The 15,621-nt window shown below is 36.6% G+C and overlaps 1 protein-coding gene across 6 annotated transcripts in view; it reads left to right on the top strand.

Annotated features, from left to right (window-relative positions):
* The window catches only part of WDR17 (WD repeat domain 17), a 113,380-nt gene that overhangs the window by 74,080 nt on the left and 23,679 nt on the right, over positions 1–15,621 (top strand). For 5 of the 6 annotated variants that reach the window (XR_012688253.1, XM_075197550.1, XM_075197559.1 and 2 more), the window contains 7 exons: positions 2,432–2,587; positions 4,850–4,914; positions 7,206–7,338; positions 9,898–9,986; positions 10,886–10,985; positions 13,439–13,578; positions 15,479–15,499. Coding sequence is in view for 5 of the 6 variants with exons in the window: in XM_075197550.1 (XP_075053651.1) it covers positions 2,432–2,587; positions 4,850–4,914; positions 7,206–7,338; positions 9,898–9,986; positions 10,886–10,985; positions 13,439–13,578; positions 15,479–15,499 (704 nt within the window). In the remaining variant the exon portion in view is untranslated. The remainder of the gene's footprint in view (positions 1–2,431; positions 2,588–4,849; positions 4,915–7,205; positions 7,339–9,897; positions 9,987–10,885; positions 10,986–13,438; positions 13,579–15,478; positions 15,500–15,621) is intronic. The other variant, XM_075197541.1, reaches the window with a different exon arrangement.

The raw sequence follows: 15,621 nt of genomic DNA, 5'->3' as shown, positions 1-15,621 counted from the left end.
GACACAAGATTACGTCCCCTTCACTGCTTAGTCACTTCAATTTCCTATGTACCCCTGACCATGCTACTGACCCATTTGTAAATGCCCAGAAACTGGCCAGGCCTCACCAGCGCCACTTAAAGGGAGACAGGCAGAACCAAGTGGTACTTTGATAGGAAAAATGTGAATGTTTGGTAGCATAAACTATATTTAGCCATGTTATTTTGGGTTATTTGCATTTAATAACAAAAAATAACAACTGCAGTATCCCCTGTGGCAGCCATTAATCAAAGATACAGCTATATAAAGAAGTTTGTGAAGATAAGATTTTTTGTAATGAAAATGGTGGACTTCATGTTAAATTAATGTTATATTGTAATTGTTTGTATGGTTTCTCTTGCACTTCACACTAATGTACATATATTACAGTACTGCAATGTGCACTATACTAATGACAACAATTTCCTTAGAGTCCAGTACTAACTTCATCATATGCAGTATTGCTTGTGGTATATTACATAATACACAGACCACAATATATGTAAGCATATTTGCACTTATAATTTCCCTTGTTTCCTTCAAAGCTCAATGTTCCTACCAGTGTGTGGTTACCCCCAAGTCTTGTGCATGAGTCAGAAGTCTTTACCAATAGAGGGAATAGAGAATCAGACAACAGATGGGTATAAGAGGTATGAAGCCCAGACAAACCATAAAGTGGCAAACCAGAGTCGATCAGCAATGTCTAGGTTTAGGTAAGGGTCAGTCTCTAACAGACGGTGCAGTACAAAATCAGAATCCAAAGTCAGGATCAAGAATCCAAATGTCACAGCAAGCAGCAATAAGAAAGGAGTTAAAGCAAAATCAAGTACAGAAAGTTAACTCTAAAATCACACCCATAATGAGCACAATCAACCCATCATGCCCAGGCCTCAACTTATAGAGGTATGTTTGTGTTTGAATGGTTAGCCTGACATGATAGATGCATAACACTCAAACATCATGCAGTGCGTTACAGCTAAGCGTGATAAAGCATTCACAAGGCACATTCACAACGGCCTTAGAAACTCAAGTGCCGACTCCCTACCCATCGTTCTGTGAAAAAAAGTTGGAAATTCTAATTTTTTTGTTCTAAATTATATTTCTTAATTGCTAGCTTTTCACATAACAACATTTTTTAGTTACAAAATTATGTTTATTTTAAATGAAAAAATGTAAAAGAAAATCCCAAAAGTGAATAATACACATTTTTAAACAATTTTCATGTTTCAAAACTTTATACTAACTGATTAGTGTATAGCAATATTTGCATAAATGTAAAACAATGTTTTGATTAGGGTTATGTTTCATGGTTAAATTGTATTAAACTGAAAGGGCAATTCCCAAACAGGAGTAACAAATTTGTCTCTTATGTGCATGTCCTTGATTCCTAACAGCTGTCCATGTTATGTTTACCAATTTTTGTGAACAGGAGCCCTCAAAATAGTGACCCCCTCATGACTTTTATGAAAGTAGTAACATGGGAAGAAGTTAGTTGAATTATATATATATATATATATATATATATATATATATATATATAGATATATATATATACACATATATATATTTTTATATATATATATATATATATATATATATATATATATATATATATATATATATATATATATATATATCTGCTGAAGGCATATTCTAATAACATGTGTGGCTTAGCCAATGATTGAAGATATTCCTAGGTTACTCAAGTCCTCTGTTTGGATATAGATTCATTTTATTTGGTGTTAATCAAAATGTCATTTTGGCCACAGAAAACATGAGGAAATGGTTCTCCTCCATCCACAAGTGTCTATGGGTTTGGAATGTTGTAGTTTCCTTCCATGATGTTGTTACCCATTGTTGAGGTTTTTAGGATTTTAGAATTACCTGTACAGACATTTTGGGAATTGTGTGTTTCTATGAATCTATCATTGAGAGCGCTACACATATCCTCCAGAAACTCTGGCATTACTTTGCTGTTCAGTTATCTCCAGATGACTTGGTGAGTCTTGTGCACAATCTCACAAACAGTCACCTTCATAAAAAGGTGAGAATGGAGAGAATAAAAGCTAAGGAAAAATGAAGTCCTGTTTGGTGTGTTGCTAACACACCAAAGGGTGAACTCAGTACCTCCAGCATATTCCCCCGCTCTCTGAGATACCTCTTTCTAATCTGAGTGTCCAACTTGGAAGCAAAACATCTGAAAAGATGTGTCACTGAACACATCATAACCATGTTGTAAGCATGCATTGACTGTCCTGTTAAAGTGATGATAAATTGCCACGCTTTAAGAAGCATTTAGCTCGCATTGCTTTCAACGCCTGTGTGTACAATCCCTAAAGAAATTAAATGACATATTTAAGTTGGAATCCATGGATGTCAGTAAACATGAAACTTTTGTTTGTATTCCTGACAGTCTAAAGCCCAAGAGCTAACAACAGTGAAGATGTCCAAGTTTGGTGGTGGCATCGGTGCTCCAAGCAAGGAAGAACGACTGAAGGAAGCTGCCGAAATCCACCTGCGATTAGGACAAATCCAAAGATACTGTGAACTCTTAGTGGAACTCGGGGAGGTACTTTCTACCACTTCTTCAATTATTATCCAAGAGTATGACCTAAATAATGAGAAATTAAACTGCATCATTATTTAAACTAATTATAAATAGGGCACATTTTAACTTTCAAAAACATTTTTATTTGTTAAAATAACAAAATGTTAGTTACACGTGCTAAATGAGACACTCTTTTCAAGTAATTTATGATGTGCATGCACAGTCTTTTTTGTGGATATTGCACTTGCTTGCTTGAATTTATTTATATAGTACAGAGAATATTTGCCATTCATTGTAAGCCCCAATGGAGCTTACATTCTAAATTTCTTAGCACACGCACACACAATGGCAAATTTGTTACCACCCAATTAACTGAACAGTTTTTGGTGTTAGGAAGGAAACCTATGAAAACACAGAGAGAACATACAAACTCCACACATATAAGGCCCTGGTTGAATGTGTATATATTTGTATGTGTGCATACATTAGTCCAGGATTTTCTGTCTTTGTCTAAGATGGAATTGTGACCCCCTATGAAAGCCCTACCTGTGCTAAACCCAAGCTCTCTAGCTGCAAAGTCATGATTCAGCACTGTTTATATCTCTTTTTAGCTTATTCATCAAGTAAACACATACATGCCAATTTTTAAGATTTCTCATGCCAAAATTCCCAGCATTGAAGAGCGGGATGGGGCTTAATGATGCACTTAAGCCCCGCCCCCTCCATTCAATGCCGTGAATTTCTGAGAGTACGGGAACTTTGCCTACTCTTCCGAAATTCGGGAGCCTCCTGGGAATTCCGGGAGAATAAGCAAGTATGAGTAAATATGAGGACAAAGGGGCTGTAGCTCATAAATGTTTCCTATTTCTCAATTTAAAACTTTTTTATACATTGCTTTCTAATGTGCATCACTGATAACAAATTGTTTAATTTGCTAAAATTAGCTTCCGATTGGAAATCCATGTTTACACTAGTTATAAGCAGATGTAAAGTTCCAGCTTGTTTGTGCCCTGAAAAAGCTCTGTGGTATCTAGCAAATGCAGGGCACATCTCCACGTTTGCACACCTTTAGTTCATTTCTATGTCTTGGTTACATACCAATTTTATGTACCATGCTGTGCCCAAAAGCCATCTTTCTAGTTAAACATGGAGAGCACCTAGATCCTTCCATTGTCCAGCTTCAATGAACGTACTTTGGCAAAAACTGCATACACATATTTTGTGCACAAAAGAAAAACACGTGCAATGGCATCAAAAAGGCACAAAATTGTGTTCTGTACTGAACCTGCATGGTATAAATAACTCACTTTATTGGAAATAATTACTGTGTGCATGTATTTAGCATGCTTAAGATAACTACATACATAAATGGTCATTTACAACTATGCAAAAAGGCAAATTTGAAGCCCAAAATAGTCTTTTGCGATGTTATCTGCCTACTTTTGCACAAATGTGGTTGGTTTTATATCATGTGCATGGAATTGAAGCCAAATATTGGCATCTGTAGAGGGTGCAAGTGTGTACTTTCCAATGTCAGTTGGATGGACAGATGTACCTTGCCAAGTGCTGATTTGGTGCACAAATGCACTCAATTTTGCACTTAAGTGGAAAAATGAGATTTCATTTGAACAAACGGGGTAGAAGGGGCATTTAAGGAGGCTTTTCCACATTTTATGGATGGGCACACACATTTTTTCCTTCTTAGAAAAGGATTTTATTTCTCTGCCTATACTAATAATAAAACAAATATCCCTATTACAGTATTCAAAGGCCGTAAACTATACGTTCACCTTGAAATGTTCTTGTTTATAAAGAGAGGTCCCCAATGATCCTTATAACGTACAAATGGTACAAGCAGAACATGGCATTGCCTGGCCCAGAACAATGGAGTGGGGGCTTTCTTTGAGAATGCACAGGTTCAGTATGGGTGCAGTGAAGCACCGAGTGGGGCTTTAATTCACATGTGCCAAACCCACGCATACTCAGAAGAGGCCCATGATCTGCTTTCCTGAATGCAGTTAAGGGCTTCGAAAGAGCGACCCAGCACTGCTCAGTCCCCCTCAAGTCAGGGCCCCGTAGCAGCTGCAACCCCTGCAGTTGCAGTAGTTCTGCCACTGATTAAGGGAGTAAGGAATGATATAACATACACAGACAGACCCAAACAAATGCTATACCCCAGGAAGTGTACATAGGGGATCTATTGTATGGTGGACTTATCAATGCAAATTAATTGAGGAATAAAATGTATTGTATTATATATGTCTCATATTATTTCATTTATAGTGGGATAAGGCATTGTCAGTGGCTCCAGGTGTTTCTATGAAATACTGGAAAAAATTAATGCAAAGGTGAGTAAATATACAATTCTAATGGGAAGCAATTGTTTTCCAGTAAGTAACATTATAGAAATGCCAACGTGCACATTGTAACAGGTAATGTTGGTTTGGACCGACATTGCCGGCTATGGAACCCATTGTTGGGACCCCAAATTTTTCTGTGGTCCATCTAGTGTTCCCTTTTTGTGTGTGCATTTTTTTGTTTGTTTATTTGTGTTTGTTTGGGGGGCTCGACTGAGGTTTTTTTTACTATTTTACTGCATACAACAAATGCTGGGAGATTATGGATCTATCACCCTATGTATTAGAAAAATCTTCCTTATGTTAACTTTCAGTCTTCTTCCGTCCAATAAAGTAGATAACTAAAGTAAGATTCCTCAATAAAGCAGATAACTAAAAGGGAGAGAAGAGAAGAGAGAGAAAGGAAGGACAGAGATAATAAGTAAGAATGATGTGGTAGATGTTATTAAACTAGATCATTAAGGACAGTATGAAGACGTCATCCAGGGACCCAAGATGCTCATAAATTTTAAGGATTCTCCTATTTAAGCTGCAACTAAATTTTTCCATACAAAATAGTGTATTAATCCATAATTAAGGCATATTACCTGTTTTCCATCTGGAAGTAATTACCAGATGGGCTGTAGTTGTAATACAATCTATGGCATTGTGGCCTCTTCCTCACCCCTTAACACTACTACCTGAAAGACAGTTAATAGGAGACATTTTATGTCATTCCAATCACTTTTACCCATAGCTATTTTGCTTCAGGGCAGGTCCGCCATACATACCATATCATACAAATATTATTACAAATATTATTACAACCACAAAAGCAGTCAGTAGTGGATCCAGGGCGTATTGTTGTCACCCATCCTGGAATGAAATTCCAGAAGTGTGACCTCTGAAAGCCCTGTTCCTGGACATTCTAGAATGATATTTATTCAGGTGTTTGTAGAGACGTGACACTTGCACAGTAAGACACATTGGGGTAAGACCATAGAAGTAACAAGGGAAGGGCAGACTCTCCAAGGTGTGCGGACACATCTACAAAAAAGTTTTGGTATGACATTTTATGGTAGGCATATTTTTCAGTTGTTCCCATGCGATAAAGTGAACTCCATTCAATCAAGCACCAGAAAACATAATATTCTATTAGTCATGGGTTAGAGATTTAGAGGTAGATAACTGGGGAAGGTAGAGGGATTTTTTTAGAACTTTTCATGAATGACTATATTATTAACAGGTGCCGATAATTTAATACTTTTTTTCCCTATGCATTCTGATGGGACTTTATATTTAACATATGTATTGTATGTATCCTGCAGTGTTATGACTGTCTCAATATGCATATAGCAAAGTGTACCTAGAACCGTATTCAACAAGAGACGTTTTTTCAGATCCGCTTGAAGCTGAATACAGATATGCGTAAACCCAAATTACTTGCGTTTTCAAAAAACGCAGAGTACATTTGTTTTGCATACCTTAATGAATCAGGCCCAAGATGTTAAAGTAGGGTACCATAAACTACCAAAGTAAACAATCAAATGCTTCCTAAAGATCAATAGAAAGAAAAAAAATATTGTTTTAGTTGTGTGTTAATAAGATTAAGCTGATCCCCTCTGTGCACATGGTGAGCACCATAGCTGTCTTCTACAATATTAGAAATTCTGTGCTGTCTTGTTAGGTGTCTGTTGCAATATATTATTTTCACCAATACTATTTAAAGTATGTCTGTCATCTACACATGGATTCAGTCATTTCTGTTGACTTAACCAATATTCAAGACAATGCAGCATATGAATTCAGAGGCAGTTCAGTGTAACATGAATTCTCATAAATATTGGTTCAGCTTAAAACATGGCTGTCTCCAGTATATGGAAGTGATGGGAGCTCTTTAAATTTGTTATAGTTTTCCACTTTTAAGATGCATACACATTGTAAATAATACTATTATATTGGTATTTTGTTATACATGATGTAAATGAAAATACTAAGCTCACTTATATTTTACTGGTCATCTATAGAAGAAGATACCCAATCTGGTTCTTGGTCTATCAACCACTCTAAAATGAACTTAATGGGTATGGTATTTAGCATACTGCAAGAGTATGTTGAAAGAACATCAATGAACAAGCTATAGGTAGCATATACATAAGATATAAAGGAAATTAGATTCAACATGTTTGTGATGTGTCTTTTACTTTTGAACTTTAAATGATCCTGACTGTTCATTGGTAACAGTGAATATAACTTCCTATGTTTACCTTTCATACTAAATAGCAAATCTTATGTTATAACAGGAGAGCGACTCAGCTTATTGAGGAAGAAAATGATGATGTTATTCCTTATTGCATAGCTACCGGGGATGTGAAAAGACTTGTAAATTTCTTTACTTCCCGAGGGCAACTGAAAGAGGCTTTACTTGTTGCACAGGTACGAAGACCTTCTGATCAATTTCACCTGTCTATAACCTATGCATTTCCCTTTCATTCCTTTCAACATAACATGAGGCAAGTGATTAAGAGTTACACATACAGTAAGTGTATAAGCGTGGTGTCATTTTGAGATTTGCATAACATTAGTGGCACTGTGCATGCACACAACTTGCACCACAATTGTGAGTTTCACGTGTTGGATAATTCCAGCCCCTGCACTTGAAGAGCAAATCAGGAGTGTTCATCTGGATGGGTAGTACCGTATGTGTGTGATCTTGGGTTACATGAATCTTTGAAATACATTCCTTAGCAAGTACAGATTATAAACCTACACGGGATAGGTACAATTTTTGAATTGATGATGATGATTGTTATGTTATTATATTTGCTCCAGATGAGTCTATAGACTAGATTTAAGGTTGCTGTTATCTTAAAATGTGTTTATCTCAAAATACAGATGTACAAACATAAGTGTGCAGACCTATACTTGTGTACGGGCAAAATGGGTATCTTATCCATTTAACTCTAAATCAGCCTCTAGGTGTGCAGCTTAGCTCCCCTTTCTCTGGCAATATCAGCAATAGGCACAGACGTTTGCTTCTTTTACCCTTGAATCCTGCTGACATAAGACTACATGAATCTAGCAGTGCCTTATATTTCCACTTGAAATACTAGCCATGCTAAAATACCCTGATCCACCAACAGTATACAAACTTCTACCAGATTATATATTTCTTCAGATTAATGACACTCAAGAGAGGAGGTTATGTTATTATATAAGAATACTGAATTATTCATCAAACACAAACCTTACCCTAAAATCCTCTACTAAAACTAAAAAGTACCACTCTTTGTTATGCATTCATTCTCAAGATGCACATTTGGCAATCCACCACCCCATGATATTATGGTGTGTGACGTGAGGCTCCTTATGGCTCCAGCCCACTGTGGATCACCAACTAAATGCCAGAAAAGAGAGCAAACAGTATATTGGGAAAAATTAAAATAAACAATGAGTATTTAAAGAGTACCAAAGAATAATTAAAATATAAAATGCTGCATTGAATGTATAGCCTATTCAAAACAAAAACACTCAGTTTACTTATATAGTCCACTTTTTATTAAGTGTTCACTCATTTCAATGAATGGAACCCACACTGAAAGGTGAGGTGATAGTTATGGGAGATTTCACTACACTTGATGTCGTCTGGAATCTGGTAATTGTTAGATCCCAGAAGTATTAACTGACCATTTTTTAAGTAATTAGTTAAGGGACCAACATGCAAGGAAGCAATCCTAAATTTAGTTCTCACAAATGGAGAACAAATGTGACTGTAGGAAAAAACTTCAGAGAAGGGCCCCTTAAACAGTGTGTGGGCTGCATAACATGATTTATTATACTTACCAACTTTTATATTTGATCTCCCAGAGGGTAGGTAAAATGACAACAACAGTTGACATCTCAAATCAAGTAATTTTGAAGTCACCGGACATTCCGGGAGGGTAGGCAAGTATGCGATTTATCCAGACAGACTTACTTACTTTAAGAGCTGAACATGTACAGCTGTGATGAGTGAAGGCTTGAAATGATATGGTAGAAACATTACAATATAGGTTATGTCCTTTATATAATCATACTGTCCCAATCGTATAAGCGGGCAACTCAAGAAGTTCAACACACTAATTTCATTCAATAGTTTGTCCTGCTGTGATAGTTCTGATTATCTGATTAGCTGCTGGTTGTTCTATCCCTGCCCTTTTCAAATCTGATACCGTATGAGCAGGAGATAAAGATTGAATGCAGTTAAGTGTTGTGGCTGAGTCAAACACATTTTGAAAAGTGGGGCTGTCTTCATAAAATGAGATACATAGATTGACCTTTTTGGGCTTATGGAGGACATATACTTCTCCAGCCAAAAGAAGGTCACGGAATACGCATCATGGCTGCGATTGCTTGAATTTAAAGAATCCACACGTCTTACCGCTCTCTTATCGACTCAGGTTAACTATTCTCAGTTGAGATCTGAATGTTGATAGATGCTTATGCGAGAGGTCACGTTACATGTTAACCCTGTGGACACTATCTCTTTTATCTGGGCTTTATACACCTCAAGGAGTTACCCCCCTCCACTATCCACTCTTACCTACCTTCTCTTCTCTTTAACTCTTCTTCGTCTTCTTTTATATCTATGTCATTACATCTTTATCTAATTGTTCTGTATTGTATATTCGTAAAAAAATGAAGTCATTTTACTGTGGCTTAGATTATTATTCTTATCTGTGACTCTAAGTTTGAAATATGCCTTACTTGTTACATGTACGTCATGTACTTCTTGTTAGTACTAATTTTGAAGTTTTAATAAAAAACAAATTACCGGTACATGGAAAAAAAAAATGAGATACATAGGATTCAATTTTCTATGCAGTTAGTTGGTTTCATTAACTCTGAAGTCCAAACTTTGTATCATGATTTCCCTGTTTATAGCAAGCAATAGTCTTATACAAGAGTTAGTTATTACACCATATCCTACTAAGTAACTGACTTACTTACTTCTAGGCAGCTTGTGAAGGAAACATACAGTCTGACCACGTTTCAGTCACTACTGCATCTCCAACTGATGGCAACAACATAGATGATTACAATGAGTAAGTATTGAACATCACATCTCATCACAGTGTTCAAAGCTTCAACCTTGGAGCTGGACATATACAAGGTCTAATTCATTAAGGTACGCAAAACGTATTTTTTTTCTTTAACACGCACTTAAATCAGATTTACGTACATCCGTATTCAACAAGGAGCTAATGTAAAGATATGTCTGTTGTTGAATGTGGGTCTAGGTGTGCTCTGCTCAAACAGACAGTGCACTGCAGGATTTGTCCGATACATATGTGAAATATTAAGTTCCAAAAGAGCACACAGAAGAAAAGAAAAAAAAACCTATTAATGTCACCTCATATAATATAGTCATTAATGACAAAATATTAAAATAATCAAAATTAAAAGGTTTTTTTTGTATCTCCCCTCCTGTAAAATACATTTATTAGGAAGTTATGAATGTCTACTGTATATAAAATATTTTTTTACAGTTGCTCTTGATGGCAAACACATGTTCTAGCATGCATACACATACGTCATCACTAGAATTAGCACTTACACATGCCCTGTACCTGGTGCAGAAAAACACGTACCTTTGAGATGCCTAAAGGTTGAATTGGACACTTCCGCATGCGTTCAAGCTTGGCATGCCCTTACTGTACATTGACTACATTTATACACCCAGTACCCACCCCATTCTGCCGATGAAATTGTAGGCTGTAGGAAAGGTCCTTTGCACTCAAAGATGAATAGGATGTTGCTGCATTTACTGGTGTATTGTCTAGTTCTAGGTATGCGCAGATCGATTTTATGCAAAATGCAGCATTTATCTGCATTTACGTTCCTTAATGAATCAGGCCCATCGTGTGCTTATTGTTGAGTTATCAGTGAGCGAATGAATAAATGAATGAATACAAACTTCTACTACTTCTCTTTCTCTGTGCAGACTTCTGAGTAGAGTCAGTACAGAGCTGGCAGAGTGGTATTTCCAGGACGGACGGGCTGTGCTTGCAGCATGCTGTCATTTAGCAGTAGATAACATTGAAGTAAGTTTCATTATGCACTTCTGAGACAACATTGTGGATCTTAATAGGGTAATAATTTATTAACCAGATGACAAGAATTTTAAACTTTTTTAAAGAAAAGAATAAGAATCATTTACCTGAAATACAAGTTTTTGAAGTATCCAATATTTATAAACCTTTTTTTAATAGCACTAACATATTACACAGAGCTTTACAGAGAAGGTTTTAATGATTCACATCAGTCCCTGCCCCAGTGGGACTTACAGTCTAGAATCTCTACCATAAAAACACACACTAACATTACTCTACCAGTATATTTTTGCAATGTGGGAGAAAACTGGAGCACAATGAGGAAATTCACACAAACACAGGCAGTACAAAGAAACTCCACACAGATAGTGCCCTAGTTGAAATGGAAACATGACCTTGGTGCTGTAAGACAGCTCAGCTAACCAATGTGCCGCAAATGAACGGGTTGGGTACTAAAAGACGATGCTGGCGATGCTGTAACAGTGACATCTTTACTGTAAATATTTATGTCCTCGACAAACTATTAATCCCGAATGTTTATAAAACTTGCTTGGAGTAAACGCGATTCATTAAACAGTCCGACAGCACATAATGACGTCGCTCTGTACGCTGACAGTGATATTAGTACAGTTAAGGGGGCAGTTAAAAGAGGCGCTGTCTGTCCAATGTTTATTAGTAAAGCTTACATAATGTAGCCTTAAGCAATTGCATAACTGCCTCTTTAAGTGTACTAATATTACTGTTGGCGTACAGAGTGACATCATTATGTGCTGCCAGGCTGTTTAATGAACCGCGTTTACTCCAAGTGAGTTTTTAAAACATTCCGGAGCAATAGTTTGTCGGGGACATAAACATTCACAGTAAAGATAACTCTTGTCGGGAGTTACAGCATCGGGAATCTGAGTGCGACCGCAAATGAACTTATACAGAGATAGATGTTCTTGTGGCATGATTTAAGATAAAATATTTGAAAATATGTGTACTACTATTAACTCGCTAAGGCAATCTACTGTCCTCTTAAATAGTCTAAAGTGGGTGTCAGCTACACACAGCAGATGCAGTCATTTTTTGTGGACAGAACCAACATTCATTGCAATGCAGCCCATCGGTTGACTAGGAATTGGTTACATAAATGAGGCAGTTCACAGTAGGCTGTACTCTCGTGAATACTGGTACTGCTACAACATACTGCCTCCAATGTATGTAAGTGATAGGTGTACTTTAAAAGACTCTTTGTGGCGCCCTAGCACGTGGCCTTTTGGGATTAAATGTTTGCAGGAAATTTGATGTACATCTCTGGTATACACCCATATATAGTGAAGTTTATTGGTTTACAAGGAATCAGTGAGATCACAGAGGCAATCAATTTTTTTTCCTGATTTTTGGATTTTAGGCAGGGTACCCATGGTGCATGTAAAGCAGCTATGATCCAATCATCCTGAGATATATTAAGCCACTTGGTGAACACAGCTTTAAATAGGAATCATTGATCCCTATGAAGAAGTACACAAAGAAGATTATTTCTGAGCCGAAAAATCTGCCGACATGCAGTACATATTTTTTTTACTTAAATGCATTCTGGTTTTTGGAACTGCTCTCATAAAAGCTCTCTTAGGCCAAATTCTATAATTTTGAGGGTCCCGCTGGGATGCACATGGTGGAATGAGTAAAAAGTAACTTGTGAGTCCAGTCCACCACCACTTTAGGACAACCCCCTTCATTGATTACTGCTCTGTAAAATCTTGTTTATGTCTTAAATAAACCATGAGAGTCAGAGGACATTGATTTTGTATTTATTATGTGTCACTTTTTTACATTTGAATGTTTTTATTATATTGACATTAAAGCATCTTCCTATATCAAAGTGTCCCAGGTGCAAAATGCATTACAAGTATAGGTCAAGTCCTGGTTTCTGTCACTTCCATGTGGAAAAGGGCTCTGCGAACCATAAACTGCAAGCTGCATGCACAATGCATAAAATTGGATGCATTCAGGAATAGATAGGCACAAGCGGCATTAGCACTATGGAGGCATAGTGATCATGCCGGTAATGTGCATTTGTGTTGAGTGCTAGGCAGATCTTGAATGGAAATCTGGGTCAGTCCAACTAACAATGTGAATGGCATGTGTACTTCTCCACAGGGATGTATGATCCCAACACCTATTGTGATTAAAGCTGCATTCATTAAGTGCCCGACGGCAGCTCAGGCTGGACAGGCCATGGCTATAAGTAACTGCTGTGTCTGCTCAGCCCAACAGATCTAGGTGGGCAGATCTTCATGAATTTTTAATACCCGAAACAAGAATCAGACATTGATCTTGTGGTTGCCTGGATGGGAGGAATGGCCGCCTTTGCACTTCCCAGCTTTTCCTTTCTATGTAAACGATTGTCAGTGTATGCTAAGAAACTTTTTATAAATTAAATGTCTTTTGTTTCATTTAAGCTAGCCATGGCCAACCTCATCCGTGGCAATGAGCTGGAACTGGCAGTATGTGTGGGCACAGTTATTGGAGAGAGTGCAGCACAAGCAACTCAATATGCACTAGAGCTGCTTGCAAGAAAATGCATGACTGTGACCACATGGTATGTATTACAGTTAGGTTGTAAGTGAGCTAGAAAAGATAAGAAGATATTTCTAATATTTCAATACGTCTAGAGATTCTTAACTAGAAATGTCTGCAGTGCAGCCTACAATCAATATCTGTGTTCCACTTTTTTAGGGTTCTGTAAATGGCTGAGGTTCAGAACAACATTCTCTTTAGTGACAATTGTGCTCAGGTTCGCCTAGATTTACACTAAAGCGCAGAGTTTGTGGAACAAAATAGCAGCATTTGTGGAGAAGCAGAGGACAAACGGAGTATTTATAAGTATGGAATAGGTGTGGTATTGAAATGAGATACAGAGGTGAAGAGTGACCTTATTTAGGGATGTCCCTTGATTTGCAGAAGGGCGCACAGCCATTTTCACTCTGGAAAAAGACTTGAATTTAGCACCAACTCTGAACTGTCAAAGATTGATTTCCATCCTATATTTTTTGCACCTTCCAATTGCACTTTAAAGGACATTTGTAGTCACATTTCTCAAATTAAAAAAAAAGCTTCAAATGGAAAAAAGTGGCACTTGTAATAAAGACCTGACTTTAATGATTCACTTAAGCCATAAATGAAGCTAAACCAAGAAGAATTTTATGACAAAAATGAAAAAGTTTATTTTAATAAAGGCAATTATTCTGTAGTGGTTGGAGGTTGGACTTTGACGTTTACAGCTCTTCGTATTTTTCCGTTTCTCTACAAACTCAGACACAGTTCAATCTAAAGAGGCATCTGCCAAGAGTGTAGCGTAAACATACACAGTGAAAGCACTAGGTGCACCAGTGCAAAAGCAGAATTTTGCATGTTGCATCCAGTAAATGAGGTCCAGTATATGTAACAACAACAGCTGTACAATTGGTTAATTGTCTACTTATAAAATATTGACATCAATCATATGTAGACAAAGTAATGTAATAAAAATTAAATTAAATATTATTTCAAATGTGAATCATAGATTATTAAGCCAGACTTAATGTGTGCCCTGGTTGTAATGGATATATTATTTGTAAAGTAAATACATAAATACATATATAAAAACTTACTGATAAATGGCAGATGAATGATTACATTATAAAAATATAAACGCAAAGGGTCTACATATCTACATTCTATGTACGCTAACCAAAAACAGATTAACCCAGTGTCATGCCTTTATGCATGATGTGAGGAGGGAGACAACTTCATTAGCTCCTAGCAGCAGGACCTATAACCGATCGTGATTGTGTCTCATGTAACACAATAATAAACCGGGCATATCTAAAATCATGAATTTAAAAGGGACACCCACATTTTCTTTTTATGAATATACCTCAGTTACTGTGGAGGTGATTTGTAAATTATTGTCTGTCTTTGTGAAAAATTAAACATATATTATGCTTGTTATAACATATCTACTTGTGAGCTAGAAATTACAGCTGGTGTATAACAAGACAGGCTGAAAAGACAGAACAGCTCTCACACTCCCTCTGTTCCTTATTCACAACATTAGAACTTGGCTGGCAACTAGAGGTAGTTGCAGCTCTCTATAACCCCTGGTGCTGCAGAGAATCTGATCATCGTTTTCAACTGTATGGCTTATAGAAGATCGAATAGCAAATCATCTTGTTATCAATTGGAGTATGAAAATTTCAATAACATTTGATTGGAATCTGCTCTATCCCCCAAATTATCATGTGTATTAGGAAGTTGTTTTTGAAAGTATCTCTATTTCACTTCATAGAACTTTTGTTTATTTATGTTTTTTACAATGTTTTATTTTTGAAATGTAAAGAAAAAATTACATGATACATAGAAACAAACAGAGTAGCGAAAAGTAAAAAAATAGAAAACAGCAGTAATATAAAATGTACGGTAATAATGTTGCACATTCTAATGATATATCTTTTCTTCAGCTTTCCATCTCTTGGATACAGGTATAAAACGGTTATGTTACGTTTACTAATGACAATGTACACTGACACTCTATTTTACTACCAGTTTTATTTTATTTCAAAGTCCATCATTTAAAACAAGCATATAACATGATGCAGTGTAA

This window comes from Mixophyes fleayi, chromosome 1, assembly GCF_038048845.1.
Source record: "Mixophyes fleayi isolate aMixFle1 chromosome 1, aMixFle1.hap1, whole genome shotgun sequence".
Taxonomy (NCBI): Eukaryota; Metazoa; Chordata; class Amphibia; order Anura; family Limnodynastidae; genus Mixophyes; species Mixophyes fleayi.
Note: the sequence above shows the minus strand (reverse complement) of the source record. Positions and strands in the feature narration are given on the sequence as shown.